This window comes from Culicoides brevitarsis, chromosome 2, assembly GCF_036172545.1.
Source record: "Culicoides brevitarsis isolate CSIRO-B50_1 chromosome 2, AGI_CSIRO_Cbre_v1, whole genome shotgun sequence".
Classification (NCBI taxonomy): domain Eukaryota; kingdom Metazoa; phylum Arthropoda; class Insecta; order Diptera; family Ceratopogonidae; genus Culicoides; species Culicoides brevitarsis.
This window is the reverse complement of record NC_087086.1, coordinates 2,203,810-2,229,877: the sequence shown is the minus strand read 5'-3', so window position 1 is coordinate 2,229,877 and position 26,068 is coordinate 2,203,810. Positions and strand designations below refer to the sequence as shown.

The following is a 26,068-nucleotide window of genomic DNA, read 5'->3' as shown; positions in this document are numbered from 1 at the left end:
TAATAATTATAATAATCACATAATATTTAATAATTATTATAAAATTTTTAAAATAATATTCAAGAATTAAATTTTGAATAATATGGAACGAAAAATAATTAATTAATAAATAACAATAATATTTTAATCAAATTAATTAATTAACTTTGATTTTTTTAATTAATTAATTATTCATCAAAAATAATTATATTTAATTACTTATTAATAAGTTGAATAATTAAATTTAAATTTAATCGAATAATTAATTAATTATTAATTTTTTGATTCAATTTTTTTAAAAATCTTTTTCTTATAAACTTTCGTGAATTTCTTTATAAATTTTATGAAATTCTTGCATCTATCGATAATTTTATGAGTTTTACGAGAAAAAAACCTCCAAAACTACTATTTTGCTTATTCAAGAACTAACGACTTTTTTTTGAAAAATTTTTCAAAAACGACTAAATGGATTTCTCTTCCCTATCCGGAGACCTGAAACCACAATTTGCTCATCTCCGGATCTCCAGCAACGACATCCTATTAGTCGACAAATTCACAGTGAATCGGGTCCAATTTAACGACTAAATTTGCGGATTCTGAGAGGATTTGGAGCTTCATTTGGGTTGAAAATACTTCAAAAGACAGAAAGAAGTCACAATTTGCACGAAAATCATCTCAACTTTTCCGTTTTTTGTCAATCCGGAACTTTGTTTACGTCTCAGGGAGTTAACGAAGGTCAGTTGAGGACAATAACAAAGAAACTTCGAGAAGAAATTCGATGATTTTAGATGAAAAATCACAAAACAAAGGTGAGAAATTGGATTTTTCATTTTTTTCGTAAAGAAAATTCAACAAACTCGTGAAGAACATAAAAAATTTTCGTGTGTGAAAAGTCACGTAGGATGAAAATTCTGCACGCACACACAGAACGCGATAAAACAACGACGTAATTTGAGTGAGAAAAACAAAAAATTCTTGTTTACGATAAAATACGCGCCGCTCGAAGGTGTGTCTTGGCAACGTGACGTCGTGATATCGTACGATATTTGCCTCTGAAGCTATTTTTTGCACAAACGCCATGCACGACTTCCTTGTTTACGTCTCGCGACTCAAAAATAGTTCGAAGAATCCGCAATTCGTTGTCAAGTTCAAGCAAAATTTGTGTCTCAAGTAAATATGTTGACAATTTAATTTGTTGTTCGACAAATAAAAAGGGCTTAGTCTCTTGCGAAATGATGAGTAAACAATTAATACGGGGAAAATTTATCAAAACAACACTCGTATATCGCATGAATGACCGTTGAACGTTGACTACGTGCCGCGAACGTGTTTGCATAATGAAAACAACAACCACAGCGAACAAAATTTCATTCGTCGTCTATTCTCACCTACATTACAATTACGTTTTAGCAGTCGAATCATCACATTGGGCCCGATCGTACGATAATTTTGTTTTTTCACCATTATATATTTCAGTTCAGCCGACATTGGAAGGCATTCACATCGAATCAACAGACGCCTCAACAATAAAACCTGCAAAAAATTAAGATAAAAGACTTACAAACAATTAAAATCAATCAAAAAACTCGAAATATTTGTGAAAAATATTGAAATATTATTGAAAAAAATCAGTTACCTAATAATTTTTAAAATATTTAGTAACAAAGAGTGATAAGAAATAATAAAAAATACACTAAAGTGATAAGAAATTACCGTGAAAATTATTTAATTGACGAACATTCAACCGGATTTAATCAAAAATAATCAAATTTTATTAAAAACATCACAAATTAGAGCAAATTAAACCGAATAAAAGTTATTTTTGTGAGAGAAAATTTTGTAAAAATGCCGCCAAGCAAGTTGGATGCGATTTACAGATCACTTTTGTTGACGAAATTCTTCACCAAAGGCTGGGGCAAGCCCGAAAACTTACAAAGGTAACCTAATTTACATCAAAAATTGTGCGTATTGACACCATTTCGCACGCCGACGATACGCGGAACGTAAATAAACAGTTTCAAGGACGAATTTCGTAAAATTATCTACACGCGAATGTTACGAATATGCGAATCAGAGATAAACGAAAAAAAAACATGAAAGAAAAAAAATTAAATCAGGGCGCGATCATTCGATAAAGTGACGTTTCTATGTAAATTTTGTTATTTTTAACACTCACCTAAGTGATAAATAGTAGAATTTCCTTCTAAAAATAGAAAATTTTCACAGTTGGCACTTGAACAAGTTTTATATGATTTCATAATAGACAAATTGGAAAGGCAGTCAACAGCATTCCTTGAACTGCACTTTGAGAGTTCATCTTTCTTGATGATAAGTGTCTAAAAATAAGATTTGTGAATGATTACTTTCTTTCTCTTTTCTTTTTGCCGGGAATTGTTTACGTTCATTGTTCGAGCCTTGACGTTAATTGCGGAAATAGAATCGAAACAGCTGTTTATTTGCGGCGTATTATCGGGTTAAGCTGAAAGAAAAATTAATTTAAAAAAAAAAAAAAAATAAAAAAAAAAAAAAAATTAAAATAAAATAAAATTATTTAATTAAATTTTTCTTATATAAATTAATATTTTTATTTTTTTTTAAATTATTTTTTTATTTTAATTATTTTTTAATTTTTAAAAATTATTAAAATATTTTTTTAATTATTTTGAATAAAAAAAATATTTTGATTTATTTTCTAAATTTTTGAAAAAATAAAATAAAAATTATTAAAAAAAATTAAAATCAAAATTAAAAAAAAAAAATATTTATATAAATTTTATTACTTATATTTTTAAATAAATACTTTTTTTTTATTATTTCATTTTTTAATTATTCTAACATTTATTTTTTTTTTCATTATTAATTTTTAAAAAATGTTTGAAATTACAAACACTAAAAATATTTTTTTTTATTAAAATTAATTAATTTAAAATTAATAAAAATATAATAATTTTTTTAAATAATTTTTCTTTAAAAAAATTAAAAAGATTTTAAAAATTAAAAAAAATTAAATAATAAAAAAATATTTTTTTTAAATTCAAAATGATTTAAAATATTTTTAAAAAAGAATAAAAAATTAATTTATTTATTTTAATTAATTTTCGATTTTTTTTATACTTTCAGAATTTTCGAATTCCGCAAACTCATTTCAAATCGTGAAACGTGCTACAATCTCGTACCCAAAGATTACCCCATTGAAATAACCAAAGAAGAAGTTACCTCCGATTGTCGCATCATCGATGGAAAATTCACAACGCCTCTTGAACTCTATCTTCCCGGATTGGTGCCAAAATGTGCGCAAGATGCGCATTTCCAGATGGTACTTCCGCTCCAATGGAAAGATCCCGTACACAAGCCCATGTGTATTCATCTCGCCGGCACAGGCGATCACTATTTTTGGAGACGTCGCAACCTGATTGCCAAACCTTTGCTCAAAGAAGCGAATTTGGGAGCGATAATTTTGGAAAATCCCTTTTACGGGATGCGAAAACCGAAAGATCAACATGCATCGTCGTTGCATAATGTGTCAGATATTTTCGTTATGGGAGGATGTTTGGTGCTCGAAAGTCTCGTGTTGCTAAATTGGTGCGAACGGAATGGATATGGACCATTGGGTATTACGGGATTGTCTATGGGAGGACATGTAAGTGAAAAATTTTAAAATTTTTCAATAAAAAATATTAAAAATTACCTTTTTTGTTTTTTAGATGGCTTCGTTAGCTGCTACAAATTGGCCCAAACCATTGGTTCTCGTTCCATGCCTTTCTTGGTCGACAGCTTCGGCGGTTTTCACACAAGGCGTCATGTCGCAAAGCATAAATTGGGATGTTTTGGAGACACAATACTTCTCCGACGGAAATTATCGCGAAAAATTATCAAAAATGGTAACAATTGTGGATGATGCATTTTTAGCGGGACAGCAATTCGTCAAAACTTACTCCGAATCAATGCAAGAATTGCAAAAAGACATCAAAGAAATGGATGATTTGACAACAAATACAAACGAACCGGTGAATTTGGGCGTCGTTAACAACACAAAACCCAAAGATGGAGTGAAAAGTCGTCTCATCGACATCAAAGCACACAAAAATCTCTTGAATTTGAGTGAAAACTTGCTCAATAAGTTACTTTCAACGGAAAAATGTGAACTAACGACGGAGGAAATTAACGAATTGAACACAAAAATAAAGTTGGCTTTGGAAAAAATCAAAGCTGAGAACGGAAACGATGAAAAGAAGACAGTATTAAGCAGCACAGACGAAAATTCCAAAGAAAAAATGGTTTTGCAATCGGATACCGCCAACAATGAAAGCAGCACATATCTCAGTTCAGCGATTAATGTTGGTCGAACGAAACTCATGAGCCTCATATCGCCTTCGTCATCGTCTTCGACGTCAAATGAGATAACTGCCAACACTGTTGAGACCCTTCCCGCCACAAAACGCGCTTCCTTCGACATCACAAAGACAAATTGGTGGGAACGTGAAGCGACACAGTTTATGCGCGGCATGATGGATGAATGTACACATCTGAAAAACTTTTCCGTGCCATATGACACATCTCTCATAATCGCCGTTTGCGCCAAAGATGACGCTTATATTCCACGCGAAGGATGCAGCAGTTTGGAACACATTTGGCCCGGATGCGAAATTCGATATTTGGATGCGGGACACGTTTCGGCATACGTTTTGCACCAAAAACTCTTCAGAAGTTCCATTGCGGAGGCATTTGAGCGCGCCAAGAAGATTTACGACGCCGAAAACGCACACAATCTTGAGCTGCAACAACGCAGACTCATTTTTCCCGATACAACTTCGTTACGAGATCGCATCAAGGAGTTGCAAGTTCTGAAACGATAAATTAAAAAAATATTTTTTTCATTTTTTTTGTATAAATGTTACAAAAACGCTTGCTTGAATTTTAGACTGAAACGAGAGAAACAAAGAAACCTTGCTTTATTTTTATAATTTTTCAATATTTTTTTAAATAACACTTAGGATTAGTTGAAATAGGGAAAATTGAAAATTGACTGAAAAAAAATTTTGTACCAAGAAATAATTTTTTAACGACCCTGTGAAGAAATAATTAGAATTTTTATGAATTAACAAAGTAATTAATTAAATAAAAATTCTTTACAAATATTTTGTATTATACAAAAATTATAAAAATTTTAACTTAATGTTAGAAAATTTGTTAATATTAGCTTTAAATGTCTATTTATATCAAAATAGATGATTTAATAAACAAAAAAAATATTTATAATGTCACCTAAAAGAAAAGTTTTTTTTTTAATTTCTTTAAATTTGTAACATTACAAATAAAGGTAAGAGTTTCAAAATTATTATTTGCTTGATTTGGATTAATTGAAATATATTTTTAGATTTTTGACAAGATTTTAAAGAAAAAAATTTTCTTTAACATAGTTTTGTTTTAAAAACTAAATCAAGAGAAAAACTATGTCAAAAACTGTGTCAAAAACTGTGTCAAAGCAATTTTTGTCAAATCTTGCTCCAAATGGATAAAAATTTGTCAGAGGGCTCTATGTCATTTTATAACAAACTTTAAAAAAAATAAAAATTTGTCAGAGGGTGTCAAAAACTGTGTCAATTTTTGTCAAATAATTAAAAATTTGTCAGAGGGCTCTAATTTATCATTTTTATGCATTTTATAACTCAAAACTGCCAAAAAATTGAAACTGAAAAAAAATTTTTTCTTTGACATAGTTTTATTTTGAAAACTAAATCAAGAGAAAAACTATGTCAAAAACTGTGTCAAAAACTGTGTCAAAGCAATTTTTGTCAAATCTTGCTCCAAATGGATAAAAATTTGTCAGAGGGCTCTAATTTATCATATTTATGCATTTTATAACTCAAAACTGCCAAAAAATTGAAACTGAAAAAAAAATTTTTCTTTGACATAGTTTTATTTTGAAAACTAAATCAAGAGAAAAACTATGTCAAAAACTGTGTCAAAAACTGCAATTTTTGTCAAATCTTGCTCCAAATGGATAAAAATTTGTCAGAGGGCTCTAATTTATCATATTTATGCATTTTATAACTCAAAACTGCCAAAAAATTGAAACTGAAAAAAAATTTTTTCTTTGACATAGTTTTATTTTGAAAACTAAATCAAGAGAAAAACTATGTCAAAAACTGTGTCAAAAACTGTGTCAAAGCAATTTTTGTCAAATCTTGCTCCAAATGGATAAAAATTTGTCAGAGGGCTCTAATTTATCATATTTATGCATTTTATAACTTAAAAATGCCAAAAAATTGAAACTGAAAAAAAATTTTTTCTTTGACATAGTTTTATTTTGAAAACTAAATCAAGAGAAAAACTATGTCAAAAACTGTGTCAAAAACTGTGTCAAAGCAATTTTTGTCAAATCTTGCTCCAAATGGATAAAAATTTGTCAGAGGGCTCTAATTTATCATATTTATGCATTTTATAACTTAAAAATGCCAAAAAATTGAAACTGAAAAAAAAATTTTTTCTTTGACATAGTTTTATTTTGAAAACTAAATCAAGAGAAAAACTATGTCAAAAACTGTGTCAAAAACTGTGTCAAAGCAATTTTTGTCAAATCTTGCTCCAAATGGATAAAAATTTGTCAGAGGGCTCTAATTTATCATTTTTATGCATTTTATAACTCAAAACTGCCAAAAAATTGAAACTGAAAAAAAATTTTTTCTTTGACAAAAAAAAAAACTGTGTCAAAAACTGTGTCAAAGCAATTTTTGTCAAATTTTGCTCTAAATGGATAAAAATTTGTCAGAAGGCGCCATTTTATCATTTTTAATTATTTTACAACTCAAAACTGCTAAAAAATTGAAACTGAAAAAAAATTTTTCTTTGAAAAAAATCAAGAGAAAAACTATGTCAAAAACTGTGTCAAAGCAATTTTTGTCAAATCTTGCTCCAAATGGATAAAAATTTGTCAGAGGGCTCTAATTTATCATTTTTATGCATTTTATAACTCAAACTGAAAAAAAATTTTTTCTTTGACATAGTTTTATTTTGTCAAAAACTAAATCAAGAGCAAAACTCTATGTCAAAAACTTTGTTTGTCAAATTTGCTCCAAATGGATAAAAATTTGTCAGAGGGCTCTAATTTATTTTTTAATTTTTAAAAAAAAAAAAATTGAATAGTGTTTTAAAAACTAAATCAAGAGCTATGTTTTTTTTTATATTTTTTTTTTTTAATTTTAAAAAATTAAATAAAATTTTGTAAAAAAAAGTAAAATTTTATTTAAAAAAAAATTTTCTTAAAATTTAAAAAATTTAATAAAATATTAAAAAAAATAATTTTAAATTTAAATTCAATTGGTAAATAATTTTTTTTTTGTTCAAAAAAAAAATAAAAATTAAATTTCACTTTAAAAATTTAATATAATTTTTTCGTATGTAAAATTCATTGCATATTTTCTTCATTTCTTCTCATGACAAGACAAAAACTTTCCATCCAACCCTCAACAACTACAAAACAAACTTTTGTCGCGTGAATATTTTTTTTGTCTGTTATTGGATTTCATTCAACTGAACGATCAAAACGTGTTCAAGAGTTCGATTTGTTGTTTCCCCCTTTTTTGTCGTTTCTTCTTCATCTTTCTTCACCGTAACTTTCGGCTTAGTTAAAATACTAACAAAAATTAAGTGAAATAGCCATCGACTTGGGTCAAGGTCGTTTGTCACGTAATTCTTTTGTTTTCCTGTTTTGACGATTTTTTTTTGTATCGAACATAAAAAATTACGAAGCCACCGTTTGATTTTTGTTTTATTATTAGCCATAAATTGATCGTTTGAATAAAATAGATGATGATAGGTTATTGAGTTTAGATTTACGATGACGCGAAGGTTTTTTTTTAAAGATTATCGTAAAGACAAGGAAAAGGGAAAGGAAATGAAAGGGAGACTAAAAAAAAAAAAAAAAATTTTTTTTTTTTTTGAAGGAAGTTTTTTTTATCGTTAGAACAAAATTTAATGGCATGTGCGTTCAAAAACAGGTTAAAAAGTTTCCTTCTCCTGTTTTTTAATGATTTTTGATAAAAATGACGAAAAACCAGTTATCTCATAAAAATTTCGTTTTCGTTAATAGTTACTCCCATTCTGGTTTTGTGAATCGCTTATTTTTTTATTTCTCGTGTTTCCCATAAGTTAGATAGTGACGTGCTTTAAAAAGTACCTTATAACTTTTTATTTGACGAAAATTCACAAAAAAAAATTTTTTTTTTTGAATTTATAATTTTCTTCCTTTCTCTTTATTTTTATTTATTTTTTTAATTCTTATTTTTTTTTTAGAACATTCAACCCGGATTTAAAATTTTATTGCATTTAAAAAAAATAAATAAAAAATTTAAAAAAATGTTGTTTTAGCCATAAAACGACTTTTCTCCCTTACGAATGCGGAATCAATCGTTTAGATCCAGACAGAAAGCAAAATAAGACGTCAAACGACTTTATTGCCAATAAAGTGACGAAAACATCATTTTATAACGTAAAAAAGCTTCAAAAATTAATCAAAGCTCGTAGAACTGAAAATTTTACGACATTTTTGTAAAAATATCTATTTTGCGATTAATCTTCTTGACGTCTGAAGGCAAGCTAGATTTCGATATTTTTTTTTTCAACTTCTCTTCTAAGCAGAATATTTATTCGAAAAAAACCTGTAACTCACATTTAGATAACAAATTTTTCGAAAAAAGTATTTTTTATATGGGCAAGTCTATAAAAATCTATAAAAATAAAAACAACAAATGACGCCAACAAAAAAGAATAAATTTATTCTGATTTGGAGCGATTGGTACTTAAAAGTCAATCAATAATTTCAACACATGATAAGGACAACCTTGATCGGGTGCTAAAACCGAAAAAAGGGCGTTTTTCAACACTTCCTTGTGACTTTTTTTTATTTTTTTTACTTAAGTTAACGGAATAAAAAAAAATCAACATTCACTTTTATTTTCAGGTCTTTTGTCTAAAAATAACATAAATTAGTGAGAATTTTCGGGGCACCGCGTGAAATCATCAACCAGACATAAGCTGCTGTTAGAAAGAATTCGAGGCTGCAAAGCAACGACAACATAGCGATCGATGACTACCGACTCGTCGACCTTAACAAGTTTATGTTAATGATGAAGACGAACGACGACGCGCTCTAAAACTCTATTTTGGATGATTTTATTGTTATATAACCAGACAAAATCGAGTCATCCGTTAATTTTTTTTTCGTACATTCGAAAAATTTCACAAAACTGAGGATGTTTTATGTCTTTTTTTTTAGAACGAATCGAGAAAAAGTGAATTCTTACTCATAGTTTCGCAGGATGGAACAAGTTGACAAAAATTATGGAAGAAGTTGAAAGTTGTTTTGTACATGTGCGCTTCTGCTATGTGACTGAAATGATCTAATTTGAATATTTTTTGCGGCAATGCATGACACACGACGTGGTTGGATGCTAAAAATAAAGTTAGAAAGAATTCTTTAGATTAAAAAAATATTTTGGTAAGTTCTTTTATTATTTTTTTTTAAATTACTTTAAACTATTAATTTTTTTTAATTAATTAATTATTTATTTTATTAGTTATTGAATTATTTTTATTTTTTTTTTTAACAAAATAACTTATTTTTAAATTTTTTATCAAAAAATTTTTTTTTATTTTTTTAAATCTAAAAAAATATTTTTAAAAATATAAATTAATTTTTTCATTTTTTATATATTTTTTAATTTTACAAAAAAAATAATAATTTTAATTTAATTTTTTTTATAAATTTTTGAATTTATTTTTAATTTTAAATTAAAAAAAAATATTTTGAAAAATTACTTTGAAATTTTTTTTAATAAATAAACTAATAAAGAAAAATCTTTAATTTATTTATTTTAAACAATTTAATTTATTTATTTCTTATTTTTTTAACGTTCAAAAAAAAATAATAATTAAAAAAATGTCTTTTAATTTAATCTAATTTTTTAAAAATACATTTTATTTTGGTAACAAAAATTAAAAAAAAATTGTAAAAAAATAAAAAAAAAAATTAAAAAATCCAAAAAATAATTTAAAAAATAAATATTAATTTAATTTTTTATAAATTTTTTAATTAATTTAAAAAAATAAAATTTTAAATTAAAAACAATTTATTTTGTTAAAAAAAATAAAAATAATTCAATAAATAATTAATTAACTGATTAAAATAATTTAATAATAATTAAAAATATTTTTTTTCAGATTGAAACAAGAACTGTCATGTCTTTCCATGTTGGAGTCCCTTTGAAAGTTTATAAAATTGTGTTTTGGATTAGACTTCTGAAACTTGAATTGGAGAAATCTTTCAAAAATTAAATTAAGAAAATTGAGAAAATTTAGAAACTTGAATTTGAATCCGATAACAATAATTTTTTCCTTCAACCAAAAATTTTTAATCAAACATTGTTGCCAATTTGTATAAAAAAAAGGAATTTAATTTAAATTTACAATAATTCAAGATCATAAAAGCTTACCCAACACAAAGCAATAATAATCATGCGTAATTAATGGCTAACTTTTGTTCAATTAATGAGCGACAAGCAACGCAACGCAGCAGTATTATTATTAAAATTATGAACAAAAAAGAGGTCACGCAACTAGTTTTCCCCTTAAAATCTCACAAATAATCAAAGATGCGACTTTTTACAACTTAACTAAACAAACATTAACATCACTTACATCTTTTTAGCTAAACTTTTATCGCGGCACGTCAATTACCGACTCATTTATGGCTTCATTGCTGACGATGTGACGACGATCCAACCTGATGATCGAACAGTTAACGACAAACACTCAAACCCGTTAGCCCATAAATCATGCAATTTTTGGCATTTTTGCAGTTTTGATGGGCGGTTGATCTTGTAAAGCCATCGTTGAAAGTTGCTGAGTGTCATTTGAGTGGCAATTCCGTGTTTTTTTGTTATCTTACAACCAATTAGTGAACATGTATTTGTGCGTTAATCAACTTTTTGATGTCGAGATATTCATCGGAGATAAGATTTTTGTTTATTTTGAATAATTTTTCATGTAAATATTGGGGATTGAAGGCACTGTGAGATGAAATCGACCCGAAATGTCTCTTCAAATCATTAAAATTTCCTGTTAGAAGACAATTTGAAGCTGTTTTCGTCTTTTAGTGATGACTTAATAACAAGTAATAATGAATTGACCACACATCGTACGGTATCTATTCAAAAAAATATGAGTGAATGCTCGTGTGTGGTTTGAACTTTAGCATACGACTCGCCGTTCGCAACCCTTTTACCGCACTGTGACACTCAGATTTATTTTTTCTCGCGGTAGAACGCGTATAAAAAGCTCGCATCGTTAATCGCGAGACCATAGTGTCGTTTGAACGGTTTTTTGAGTAAGACCTTTTGAACTTGCGGTCAAAAAAAAATTTAAAAAAAGTGAGTTTAAGAAAAAAAAATATTAAAATATTTAAATTCTTAACGAAAAATTAAGCAAAAATCACATTAAAAAAATAATCCGATAAAAAAGGGCTTTAAATATTGTGACAAAAATGTGCTTAAAAAATTATTTAATTCCCATAAAACCAACATAAAATCTAACAATTAAAATATTCAAGAACTATAAAAAAATTTAAAAAAAATATTAAAAAAATTTATACCTTAAAAAAAAGTGAAAGGAAGTTAGTTATATAAGAAATAAAAATTCTACAAAAATTTTAATGATTTAAAAAAATTATAAAGTACCATGCGTTTCCACACAAATAGACATAAAAGTAGATTCTTTATAAAAAAAATATAAATTTAAGGTTTTTGATCATTAACGAGAGGATTAAATTAGCAAATAAAAAAAAGAAATGCCGCCCGGTCTATAATTTAGCAATTTTTCAAACAAAATTTATCTTTTCGACAGACAAAATTGACGCATAGACCAATTTTTAACGCGAAACCAGATATTTTGTCTAAAAAAAAGTTATAGAACAAGGTTATAATTGTATAAATTTCAACTTTTTATGATTCTACGCGATGTTAGATAAGAGCTCAAAACTTGTTTCTCGTTAGAATCGAACAAATTTTTGAAATTTGCTCAAAAAATTATCAGAAGGTCATGATGCTTCCTTGAAGCGCACTTCACAAAAATTTTGCAGAAATTCATAAAATTGTCAATATTGTGCGAAAATACGTCGAGTGTAACACAAATATGACATTACGTAACAATTAGCTTCTTCGCACCTTTGAAGTTAAAATTAGTAGTAGAAAAAATGTTCATTGAGGAAATTGAACTCTTTTTTTGTATGAAAGTCTCTCAATGATTGATAGATGATCACATTGGTCAAAAATGACCATGAAAAACGAGATTTATGTATCAGGTTCCCACAACATAAATTAAAATAGTTTAACGGAAATATGAAAAGACAGGCTAGACTAATTCGTCAACGCACATTAATGTCGTTTTTTATTGATTTATCGGTCGTTGTTATCAAAAATTTGTTTAAATTTTATTGTTTATTTTGGTTAATTAAAATTTTAATATTTTTTTTTATTTTTTATTTGGAAAAAAATAATTTAAATTTAAATTATAATAAAATTTAATTAAAATTGTATAAAATTTTTTGATAATTTTTTTTTAATTTAAAATTTAATTTTATTTTTTTTTAATTTTAATTTTATTTTTTTAATAAAAAATTTAATTAAAAAAAATATAACTTAATTTAATAAAAAATTAAAATAATTAAAAATTTATTAGTTTTAAGGATTTAAATAAGAAAATACTAAAATAAATTAAAAATTAAATATATCAAAATTTTAATTTAATTTATTTTAATTATTTTTTTTTTTTGAAACTTAATTTTATTAATTAAATTATTTTAAATAAAAATTGTTGATAAATTTAGAAATTGAATTAAAATTATTTTTTTAGTAATTGAATATTTTTTAATATAATTAAAAATTGTATTTTTTAAAAATTTAAAATCTAAAAATTAATTTTGATACATTTTTAATTTAATATAATTAAAAATATTTGTTAATTAAATAATTAATATTAAAAATTAAAATATAAAAATTATTTTTTTAAATTATTTAACCTTAAAATAATTTTAAATTAAATTTTCTCAAATCAATAATTAATTCTAATATTTTTTTATTATTTTCTTCTTCCCAAACAGATCATGTTTCGGTTAGCTGTAATCGCAGTTTGCTGCGTTTTTGGCATCGCAAATGCCCAAGATCCTTTCGGAGTTTTCACCTTTAAGTGTTCAACTGCTATGGTTTGCGTTGACAAGCCAAGTTGCGATTTCAACGGAGTTTTATCGAAAACTACTGTTTCCCTAACTGAAGATGAGGAACTTTTCCGTATGCCTTTGTTGCCATGCAAAAAACCCGAAGGAGGACGAGGCGTTTGTTGTCGTGATCCCGATTTCGTTGATGATTGGCCAACTGACATCAATTACGACGAAAAAGGACAATATCAAGCTCCGCCAAAAGCTGGATCGGGATGCCCTCAAAGAAACAGAGTAAGAAAAAAAAATAATTTAAAATTTTTTTTGTGAAATTTTAATTTTTTTACCTTTTTTTGTGTTTAGACTGCCATGCCTGACAAAGATTACCGCCCATATGACGAAGCAGATTTCGATGCAGGCGCCGGAGAATTCCCATGGCAAGGAGCTGTCTTATCATCATCCGGAAAATTGCTCTGCACATGTTTCTTCACTGAACAAAACACTTGCACAACGACTGCTTCATGCGTTGCGGGACTTAAACTCGAAGATATCAAGGTTGGCGTTGGCATGTACGACATCGCTGCTCCATTGAAGGTCCAAGAAGCTCCCGGCGTTGACAAAAAAGCACAAATTTCTCCTGTGTAAGTTAAAAAAAATTAAATTTTTTGAAAAAATTGATGAAATTTTCAATTTTTCCTCTTTTAGCAAAGCAATTGCTGTCGATCCTGAATACGATGCTGCTACCAAGAAACGCGATATTGCCGTTTTGCACATGGAGAAAGAAGTTGAATACAATTATTACACGCTCCCAATCTGTTTGGATCGACCAAAGGCAATTCCCTTCTTCAAATATGACGATTGCGTCGTCACCGGATGGGGAAAGAGCGATAACACTTACCATTGGGCTGATGTTTTGTTGTTGACTGAGAAGGAATGCGAAGAACTCGTGCCCGGATTTGATCGCAAACGTGAATCTTGCGGAAAAGTTAATAGCGATAAGAATGTGTGTCAATTGTTTGATTTCGGAAGCGGTTTCCAATGTCGCAAAATTGGACAACGTAACAAGCCCGCTGACGATACGTACTGGCTTAAGGGTGTTTACTCGGCTGTTAATGTATGCGACCCTGAATCACAAATCATCACATATTCACGCATCGAGTTCACACAATGGTTCGACGATGCTCTCAGAAATCCAGAAAAATACAGTCCATGAATTTTTTTTAATGTAAAAATGTAAATTTTAAGGCAAAAAACCGATACGATTTAATAAAATAAATAAAAAAAAAGATTTGATAAATAACACTTTCCGCATTTTTGTGTAAAAAATTTGAATTTTTATACATAGTTTTTTTTATTATGTATATAGAGCGTTGTTTATGCGTTTATTATACTTTTTGAAGAAATTTGACAAATTTTTAATTAAAAATATTATTTTTAAATTTTTTATTGAATTTCAAAATAAATTTATAAAATTATTTTTTTTTCTTAAATCTTTGATTTTGACATGAATTTTCTTCTCAAATTTTCTTTCTTTTTAAAAATTTTAAAAAAATTATTTTTTGAAATTTAAAATATTAAAGTGAAAAAAAAAATTAAAAAAAATATTAAAGTAAAAATTTAAAATAAAAAAATGAAAGAAAAATATTCAAATTAGATTTTAATTTAATTATTTTTTAATTTAAATATATTTAATTTGTTATTTAAATTAGAATTTTAATTAAATTTTCTATAAAAAAAATTTCGTCAAACAGGGCAAAATTCATATTTTTTTTAAATTTCATTAAAATATAATTAGACATTTTCGAAAGTTTTTAAAGAAATTTTTCAAAAAAAAAAAAAAAAAAATCGATTTTGACATAAATTTTCTTCTAAAAAATTATTTTTAAAATATATTTGAAAAAATTTCAAAATCTTGTGACGATTCTTTTTTGGTAATTTTTTTTTTCTTAATTTTTGATTAAAAATATTCGAAAAAATTATTAATTAGTTTAACTAATTAACTTAACTTCAATTTATTTAAAAATTTAAAATTTAATGAAAAAAATATTTTAATTAAAATCCAATTTAATTTTTTGAATTAATTTATTTTTTAAAAACTAGAAGTTCAATGATGCTTTCTTTTATAAGAAAAAAAAATATCCGCCAAATTAAAATGTTTATTTTAGACGCAAGCGTTTTATTGTTCTAAAACTTCTTTTATGGGCTCTTGACACTCAATTTTTTTCAGATGTTTAAGAATTTTCAAGAAGTCAAAAAATATCGAATATGACGAAGAAATAAAAGTTGTTTAGGTCAGTATTTTTTTTTTTTGCAGAAATTTTATATTCTTGAATATGTTTTTGTGTTTTTTGCACATAAATTTTTATTTTTTCAAGTTCAATATCATTAGGTCATCCCCTTTTCAAGCCAAAAATAATTCAAAAAAATTGATAATAAGCATTTTCTGTTGCATTAGCTGCCGATAAATGTCAAATTTATGAATATAAACAAAATTTAGCATCTGCGGTTCAACTCTTTTCTTTGCAAGATTGTTGCTGAAAACGCATAAATTAGGAAAAGAAAAAAAATCAAATGTTTATTCAATCATTTTTTGCTTCTTTTGTTTAGGTCAAAAGAACATCTCGGACAGGATATATAAAGAGGAGAACGATGCAAGGCATAAAGAGTCTCATTTTTGTCGCGACTTAGAACGAATCGTCGTTCGATATTGATAAAAAAGTAAGAATAAAAGTGTTTTTAAGTTATAGAATTTTTGTGGATTACCAATGGAGCAAATATTGGATTAAACTTGGATATTTTATTTATTCAACAAAATATATTTGTGCATTCTTAAACAGAGACTTATAAAAATTTGAACAGCATTAATACTGAAAATGAGAAAAAATTATATGTTAAAAAAAATTAAAAATTGAAAATAAAAAATAACGAAAAAAAATATTTTTATCAAAAATTGAAAGAAACTAAAAATATGATATAAAACAAAAGTATATACAGTGATGAACATTTTAAGTTAAAGTGAAACATAAGTTATAAAATGAATATTGTAAAAATATATTTTAATTTTTTTTGCAACGTTCAACTGTAACAAATGAATAAAAATTATTTAAAAAAATGAAAACCAGTTAAAACTTAATAATAAAAAAGCTTAAAACTTAAATATTAATACATATTTTTAATTTTTTATAAAAAATTTACAAATTTATTTCAAAAATAATATATTTAAAGTGTTGAAGAAAAAATTATTTTAAATATGAAAATACATTGAATATGAAATAAATAATAAAATAAGATAAATTAAAAAAATATGAACATTATCTAAAGTAAAATTTAAAGACTTTTAATAATTTGTGTTCTATTTAAGTTTTCATATGAACTTTAATATTTTTAAAAAAGTAAATAATAAGTTACATTTTGTCTTTTTCCATGATTTTTCTCTTCAGAATGTTAAAACCCGTGATAGCAATAGTGCTTTGTATAAGTGTAACATTCGCAGCAACATTACACGATGCATTTACCTTCAAATGTTCAGCAGCTATGGTATGCGTTGACAAACCGAACTGCGATATTAATGGAATTATCGTCAAAACAACCGTCACATTAACGGCCGAAGAAGAAGCTTTCCGTCAACCGTTGTTGCCTTGCAAAAAAATCGACGGAAATTACGGCGTTTGTTGTCGCGATCCGGATTATCGTGACGATTGGCCATCGTCGAAAATTCCTCATACTCCGTCAATCACAACTCCTTCTACGACAACTCCTTATACTCCGTCAACTCCTTCTTCGACAACTCCTCATACTCCGTCAATCACAACTCCTTCTTCGAAAACTCCTCATACTCCGTCAATTACAACTCCTTCTACGACAACTCCTCATACTCCGTCAATCACAACTCCTTCTACGACAACTCCTCCTAACTTTTAGTACTCCGACAAGCTCATACTCCGTCAATAACAACTTCTTCGACAACTCCTTCTACGAATTACAACTCCTAGTACTCGACAACTCCTCCTACTCCCAATCACAACTCCTTCTACGACAACTCCTCATACTCCGTCAATCACAACTCCTTCTACGACAACTCCTCATACTCCGTCAATTACAACTCCTTCTACGACAACTCCTCATACTCCGTCAATTACAACTCCTTCTACGACAACTCCTCATACTCCGTCAATCACAACTCCTTCTACGACAACTCCTCATACTCCGTCAATCACAACTCCTTCTACGACAACTCCTTATACTCCGTCAACTCCTTCTTCGACAACTCCTCATACTCCGTCAATTACAACTCCTTCTACGACAACTCCTCATACTCCGTCAATCACAACTCCTTCTACGACAACTCCTCATACTCCGACAAGCACAACTCCTTCTACGCCCGTCACAACTTCTTCTAAAACTACTCTTCCAATAACGACGACGCCAAAAACGCCTCCTCCTCCTTATTCAAACATTGATAAGCCCGATGAATCACGAGGATGCCCTTCAAGAAATCGAGTAAGTAAAAATTAAATTTAGTATTAATTATTTTTTTTTCATTTAATTAATTTTTTTCATTGAATTTCGCTTTTTGATTATTTATATTCAAACTAAAATTAATTAAATTTTTCATTTTATATATTTTTTTAAATTATTTCTTTAATTTTTAGACTGCCATGCCCGACAAAGTCTTCAAACCATACGATTCCTCAGATTTCGAAGCAGGAGCAGGTGAATTCCCATGGCAAGGTGCCGTCTTCACCCAATCCGGTCAATTTTTGTGCTCGTGTTATCACACGATTTACAGCACGTGCACAACAACCGCTTCGTGCATCAAAGAGTAAGTAACCTTGATCTTCAAAAAAAAAAAAAATGTTGAAACATTATGAAATTCACAGATATGTCGCATCCGAACTAAAAGTTGCTGTCGGTATCTACAACATTGCTGACCCGTTGAGCGTGTTTGAGTTCAAAAAAGGCGACAAGAATCCCCAAATTTACGGAGTCAGCGTAATTGCCTTCGATCCAAAGTACAATAGTAAAGTAACGACAAAGAACGACATCGCCATTTTACAATTGAACACAAAAGTAAATTACAATTATTACACGAAATTTATTTGCTTGGATGAACATTATGCCATTCCTTTCTTCAACTATGATGATTGCGTTGTTACTGGATGGGGAGAAAGTAAGTTTTTTTCTTTAAAAAATTTAAAAAAATATTAAAAAAATAAATTTTTATAGGTAACACTCTTCACTATATCGACGTCGAACTTTTGAGCGAATCTGAATGCAAATCTGCTGTACCTGATTTTGATCCGAAAGCCATGTCATGTGCCAAACCCAATCATGATGTATGTAAATTAGCTGGATTCGGAGGAGGAATGCATTGTCGTGAAACGGGAAAACGCAACAAAAAGTCCGTCGATATCTATTTGCTTAAAGGAGTATATAGTGCTGTGGATTGCGGCAAAAATATCATCACTTTCTCAAAAATTGACTTTAAATGGTTCAATGACGCCTTGCTGAACCCATCAAATTATACAAATCACGATTCCGCATCCTCAAATAAAATTAGAAAATAAATTACTTTAAAAAAAAATAAGAAAAAAAAAATAAAAAATTGACTGAAAATCTATTGAAAGAAATTTTATAAAAAAAAATATAAAAATTAAAAAAAAATTAATAAAAAAATTGTTTATTGTTTTTTGTCACTTAACTGTTTATAACTTTATTTCCAGATGTTTCAAAATACCTGACTTCTTATATGAGTCTTCAAAATATTATTAGTTCTTTTTTTTCAAGAATTTAAAAAATCACGTAAAGACGAAGAATCCGTTTAGGTCAGCATGATTTTTTCTGTTTTTGTATCATTTAAATATTCTCGAATTAATTTTTGTATTTTTTGCACATTAATTTTGATTTTTAAGTTCATTATCATTAGTTCACCGCTTTTTCTATCTTTTTTTTTTCATACCGAATAGAATTCTACCATATTAATAATAAGAATTTTTGTTTCATTAACAGTCGATAAATATCAAATTTATCACCAAACAAAATTTCAGAACTGGAAATTGCAGCGTTTCACCTCTGTTCTTTGCCTTTTTCTGTATTTTCTGTAGACAAATAAAATAAGAAGACGAAAAAATAAACTGTTATTATATTAACATAATGATCTAAAAATTTTTTTTTACTTATTTTTTTTTTTAGTTTAGGTCGAAAGATTAAAATTAGATCTCGGACAAGATATATAAAGAGCAGAACGGCGCAAGGCAAAAAGAGTCTCATTTTTGTCGCGACTTAGAACGAATCGTCGTTCGATATTGATAAAAAGTAAGAATAAAAGTGATTTTTAAGTTATAGAAATTTTTTGGATTACAAATGGAGCAAAATATTGGATTAAAATACTTAAAAAATGTGTTATGGATTAAAATAAAAATATAGAAATTTAAAAAAAAAATAAAATTTAATATTATATAACATGTGAAGTTATATAATAATAAAAAAGTTATATAATATGATATAATATAAACCATGAAAAATATAAAAACTTTATAAAAATATATAAAAATTTGGAATAAAAAATTAATAAGAAACTTCAAAAATTATAAAAATGAATATTTTAATTCAAGTTAAAGTGAAAATTGAGTTTTATTATATTAATAATTATAAAAAGTTATAATTGAAAAAATAAAAAAAAAAAAAATAAAAAATATTTTTTGAATTTACCAAAATATAAATTTTTAAAAAAGAAATTAATAACTTCAAAAACCAACTTCATTTTTATAAAAAAAAAAATATCATATATTTTTTTTTGTGAAAATTTAATTATTTGTTGAATAAAAGCAAAAAAAAAAAAATAAATATATATATAAAATTAATTTATCAGCATAAAAAAATAATATATTTAAAGTTTTGAAATAAAAATTAAAATTTAAAACATAAATTTGAAATAAAAAAATATTATAAAAAAATTAAATAAAAATATAAATTGTATAAAAAAATAATTATTATTAAATTAAAAAAATGAACATTATCAAAACTATATTATAAAGACTTTTAATGTGCTCAAATTTTTATCAAAAATTATTAATTAAAAAAAATAATTTAAAAAAGTGAATCAAAAATAATTTATTTTCTTTTTTTGCATAATTTTTTATACAGAATGTTAAAACCCGTGATAGGAATATTGCTTTATATAAGCGCAGTATTCGCTGCATCGACACACGATGTATTTACCTTCAAATGTTCAACAGCTATGGTATGCGTTGACAAACCAAACTGCGATTTTAACGGAGTTTTCGTCAAAACAACCGTCACATTAACGCCCGAAGAAGAAGAATTCCGTTCGCCTCTCGTTCCATGCAAAAAACCCGACGGAAATCGCGGCGTTTGTTGTCGCGATCCTGAATTCAGAGATGATTGGCCAACAGATTTCCAAGATTCGGGAGTGAAAAAACGCGAATGTACGCCTCCGCAAGAATGGCTTCCCGGAGGTTATTGCGGCCTTCGAGAAACGCCTCCTCCGCCAACTGTTCCAAGACCAACGACGCAACGAACTGTCGGAACAACATTACCTCCTCGTCCTCCGCCGCCAACAAATGGACCGGTTGATGATTGCAAACCGCCCGCTGTGAAATTACCCAATGGAGAATGTAGCTTTAAGACGACGAATCCTCCGGAGCATGGAAAGATAACGACAAAACCTCCTTTTGTGCCGGGAGTTGAAACAACAAGACCTCCTGTCAATTTTGAGGTATTAACGCCGACGACGCCAAGAAGTGATAAGCCAACGCCTCCTCCGTATTTGAACATTAACAAGCCTGATGAATCGCGTGGATGCCCGCCAAGAAATCGCGTAAGTTCAAACAAAATTTTTTTTTTCGCATATCAATTTTTAACTGAAATTCTGAAAATTTATTAAATAAAAAAAATATTAAATTAAATTAAATAATTATAACTTTTAATTAAATCAAATAATTTTAATTATTTTTTTTTTCTCAAAATAAATTTTGAATTTTCAATAATAATATTTTTATCAACTTTCAATTTTTTTTTTATAATTTAAATATTTAAGTTGATTTATTTAAATTTTTAATTAATAAACAAAGTGATAAAAAAATATAAATAATGCTGAACAGTTTCATTTGATAATTAGTTGATTTTAAAATAATTAAGAATTTTTTTTTAAAGATATTTTCAATAATTTTTTTCATATAATTTTTTAAAATTTTTCTAAAAATATATTTTTAAATTTAATTCATAAAAATTATTTATTTATTTTTTTTTTTTAATTTTTAACACTAAAATCACCTTAAAAAGATAATTTAAAGATAAACGCAAAAAATTATGAAATTTCTATTTTCAATAAGTTTTTTTTTTATATTTTTTTAGTTTAAATAATTAAGTTACTTTATTTATTTTTTTTATTTATTTTAATTTAATTTAATTTTTTTAAATTTTTAAATAAAATTAAATTTTAAAAATATTGATGAATAATTATTTTTTTAATAATGAAAATTTTTAAACTAAAGTAATTTTTTAGTTTTTTTATTTTTTAATTTTTTTAAAATATTTTTTTTTATTTATGAAATTTAATTATTTTTTATTAAATTTTAATTTTCAGACTGCAATTCCCGACAAAGTCTTCAAACCATACGATTCCTCAGATTTCGAAGCAGGAGCAGGAGAATTCCCATGGCAAGGCGCTGTCTTCACAAAATCCGGTCAATTTTTGTGCGTGTGCTATAACACGATTTACAGCACGTGCACAACAACCGCTTCGTGCATCAAAGAGTAAGTAACCTTGATCTTCAAAAAAACAAAAAAAAAAAAAAACACGAAAAAATGTTGAAACATTATGAAATTCACAGCTATGACGCATCCGAACTACAAGTTGCTGTCGGTATCTACGACATTTCTGACCCGTTAAGCGTGTTTGAGTTCAAAAAAGGCGACAAGAATCCCCAAATTTCCGGATGTAGTGCAATTGCCTTTGATCCAAACTACGATTCGGCAACTGGAAAGTACGACATTGCCATTTTGCATCTGAGCAAGAAAGTCAGTTACAATCATTACACAAAAGCAATCTGTTTGGATGAGTTTTATGCCATTCCGTTCTTCAGTTATGATGATTGCGTTGTTACTGGATGGGGAAATAGTAAGTTTTTTTTAAATTTCTGATAAAAAAATTTAAATTTTGATTTTTTTTTTCGAAAGGTAACACTCTTCACTACATCGACGTTGAGCTTTTGAGCGAATCTGAATGCAAATCCGCTGTACCGGGTTTTGATCCGAAAGCAATGTCATGCGCTAAGCCAAATCATGATGTATGTAAATTAGCTGAATTCGGCGGAGGCTTCCATTGTCGTGAAACGGGAAAACGCAACAAGAAATCCGCCGATATTTACTTGCTGAAGGGAACTTACAGCGGCGTCGATTGCGGAAAGAAGGTCATTACATTCTCACGCATCGAATTCGAATGGTTCAAAGACGCCTTGGTTAACCCATCGAAATATCCAAATCGCGATTCCGCATCCTCAAATAAAATTAGAAGATAAAAGCTTTTAAAAAATAAGAAAAAAAAAATAATAAAAAATTGAGCGTCAGAAATTTTATACCAAAAAATCTTCTAGTTTTTATGATTTTATTTTATTTTTTCTATAAATTACCATTTTTATCGCCATTTGTAGCAAAATTCTCATAAAACTTGCGACGACGTGCCATTCGATCAGAATCTAACAAATTACCTTTTAAACAGGAATTGCTTCATTTTTCTTAATTTTTGACGAATTCTTGAAATTTAATCCAAATAAAAGTCTGTCCGTGATATTTAAAAAAAAAATAATAAAAATTAATGATTTGATCTATTTTTTTATGTTGGACATTAAAAATTTTAGTCTAAGTAGGAAATTGATTTTTGCGAAAAATGATTAGTTATAAAAAAAAGCGCTCGTCATTAAGAGTTGAATCATAAAAATTCGTCAAAAAATGTTTGTTTAACGATGCAAGAAAAAATTTTGGAGGGGTTGGCAATTCGATATCATTTTCGTTTGTTTTTATTGTTTTTTGTCGGTTTTCGTATGAGTAGGTGCGAAGATTTGTTAAACAGACACTGAATAAAGAAACGTCTGAAGTTTCGTGAGAGAAAATTTTTCTATCTTAACATTTTTTGGAATTTTTATTGATTTTTTTCAAAAATAAAAAAAAGAAAAAATTAAGTTGTTTATTTAATTTTTTTCTTTATTAATTTTTATTTTATTTTATTTTTATTATTTTATTTTTAATTAATTTAAAAAAAAAATTTTTTATTTAAAAAAATTAAAATTTTTTATTTATTTTTTTTTCAATTAATTTTTTTTTATTTTAATTTTATTTTATTTATTTTTAATTTTTTTTATTGTTTTTTTTAAAATTTAAAATTTTTTTTATTTTTTTTTTTTTTTATTTTTTAAATTTAAATTTTAAATTTAATTAATTTAATTTAATCAATTAATTTTCAAAATTTTTTTCTTTATTTTTTTATTAAACTTCCTTTTTTGACATTTCACATATTTTTTTTCGAACTCTTTGTAGAAATATTTAAAAAAAAAATTGAGTTCTTACCTTAATGTTGAAATTTTTCTTAAACGGCAACAAAACCATAAACTTCTCTAAAATGCTTGAAAAAATAGACAAACTCGTTAACTTTTACTGCATTTTAATGATGTTTTCCTTTTCTGTTGAATTCCTTTCATTTTTTCACACAAAGAAATAAAAATTTAAAAAAATATAAAAATTTAAAAAAAATTTCATGTACCGTTGACATTTCCGACTTTTTTCTCCTTGTTTAGTATATCTATGAAACAACATAAAAAACTAGATCATTCACATTTTTTAGCGAATAAATCTGATTGATTAACATATTAAGTGGTAGTAGAATTTTGTAGCTGATACACTTTTCGCGGGTATATAAAGCAGGGGCGTTTTTCAGTTGATGAATAGTATTAACCCTTACGCGTCTTAAAACGGATCTTTATTAGATCTCGGTTAAAAAAAATAGAAAAATAATGTAAGTGAAGATTATGTTGCATTTGAAACAAAAAATGTTAACATATATAAAATAAAAAAATTAGTGCTTATTTAAAATTAAAATAAAAAAAATAATTAAAAAAAATAAATAAATAAATAAAATAAAATAAAATATTTAAAAGAACTGATTCATTTAAATTAAAAAAAAAATTAAATAAAAAAATTTTTAAAAAAAATATTTAAAAAAAAAATTAAAATTTCAAAAAATAATTAAATAATAAAAAAAAGAACTCTAAAAATAAAACATAAATATTAGAAAGGATTCTTGTGACATGAAAACAAAAATTATATCAAAAAACAACACATAAATTTTCTTAATCGACCACACGAGTGCACAAATTTGCATAAATTATACAAAAATAAATCGCAAATAAAATTAAAAATGGATCGGAAGTAAACTAAATACCCAAAAAATCGAAAAAATCATTCTAAGGATTAATTACTTCAAATTACTTCTCAAGGAATTTCCCGCATAAATCACTGAAGGACAATTAAAAATATTATTTCATCAAATTATCGAAAATTTCATAATACTATTAACATCTCCTTGAGTAATTAAGCAATAAATTAAGTGAATCAGTTCATAAAAAAAATATTGACCATGAAAAGCAGAAGATACATTTTTCACACTATTTTTTGTCACGCCCAACAAAACAGCTAATAACCATCTAATCAAGCAATTAGCGGTCTCATAAATTCAAACAATGAAAGATTATCACGTTTTGTAAAAAAAATGCCTAAAAGGCGATTTATGATGAGAAAAATCACTTAATTTGAATAAAATAAAATTTAAAAAAGATTTATGAATATTTTATCGAACAATTTTTGATGATACATTAAGAGGCGGAAGAGAAAAATTCTAATTAACATAAAAAAATTATCAAAAAAAAAACTTTTAGAACGAAATTTAAAAGATTTATGTTCACACGAGTTGATAATTGCAAATTTCTTGCACACGTGTCGGCCTACGTGATCGTCACAACGAACCAAAAGTCGTAAAATGCGGATTTGCATAATTTTTTGATATGAGATGAACGTGTTGTATTGATTTTTTTTTGAATAAAATAGAAATAATGGACATTTTTGGGCATTTTTGTGAAGGTCAAGTTCAATAAAACGATCAAAACACTTCACTTGTCCTCAAATTGTCGATTAATTTTAAGTGACGAACCTTTTTTCCGCATAATTTGTCACATTTTTAACAATTTTCGTTCATTTTGTGTTTCAGCATGTTCAAATTGCTGCTATGCACGTTAGCGTGCTTGAGCTCCGTGCTCGCCCAAAGTCCCTTCGGCATCTTTACCTTCAAATGCAGCACAGCAATGGTCTGTTCTGACGTCGCCAATTGCGATCAATTCGGTGTCTTGTCAAAAAGTGCCGTTACCTTAACGCCCGAAGAAGAAGCTTTCCGTCAACCGTTGTTGCCTTGCAAGAAATCCGACGGAAATCGTGGCGTTTGTTGTCGCGATCCCGATTACAAAGATGATTGGCCAACAGATTACGTCGATCCCGGATTGCCATCTTCCAAATGCGCTGATGGACAAGTCAAATTACCGAATGGAAAATGCGGAACGCCGCCTCCAAAGCCTCCTCCATCGGAAAAACGACCCGATCAAGATGATTGCAAGCCGCCAAGTGTGAAGCTGCCTAATGGAAAATGCAGTACAGAGAAGAAAACTCCGCCGCCAGAGAAGAAAACGCCGCCTCCAAAGGTTGTTACGAAGCCACCAACGACAAAAGCTCCCGTGCCGCCGCCATCTCTTGATATTTTGCCGCCTCCAGAAGGAGATTATGAATCGCCCGGATGTCCTCGCAGAAATAGAGTAA

The 26,068-nt window shown here is 27.3% G+C and overlaps 3 protein-coding genes across 3 annotated transcripts; all 3 read left to right on the top strand.

The window, feature by feature from the left end:
• The first annotated feature begins 542 nt into the window (after window positions 1–542).
• Window positions 543–5,216, top strand: LOC134829533 (protein ABHD18). The gene is made up of 4 exons (XM_063842634.1): window positions 543–788; window positions 1,456–1,916; window positions 3,100–3,619; window positions 3,684–5,216. Exons 2-4 carry the CDS (start codon window positions 1,825–1,827, stop codon window positions 4,833–4,835), a joined length of 1,764 nt encoding a protein of 587 aa, XP_063698704.1. The 5' UTR covers window positions 543–788; window positions 1,456–1,824; the 3' UTR covers window positions 4,836–5,216.
• A 6,139-nt stretch (window positions 5,217–11,355) lies between these two features.
• On the top strand, window positions 11,356–14,482 carry LOC134831852 (inactive serine protease scarface-like). The gene is made up of 4 exons (XM_063845676.1): window positions 11,356–11,408; window positions 13,136–13,483; window positions 13,553–13,830; window positions 13,895–14,482. Exons 2-4 carry the CDS (start codon window positions 13,139–13,141, stop codon window positions 14,400–14,402), a joined length of 1,131 nt encoding a protein of 376 aa, XP_063701746.1. The 5' UTR covers window positions 11,356–11,408; window positions 13,136–13,138; the 3' UTR covers window positions 14,403–14,482.
• Window positions 14,483–16,630: 2,148 nt separating this feature from the next.
• On the top strand, window positions 16,631–18,756 carry LOC134832585 (uncharacterized). Its single transcript, XM_063846662.1, has 5 exons — window positions 16,631–17,109; window positions 17,182–17,689; window positions 17,842–18,011; window positions 18,070–18,359; window positions 18,416–18,756. Exons 1-5 carry the CDS (start codon window positions 16,631–16,633, stop codon window positions 18,754–18,756), a joined length of 1,788 nt encoding a protein of 595 aa, XP_063702732.1.
• The last annotated feature ends 7,312 nt before the right edge of the window (window positions 18,757–26,068 follow it).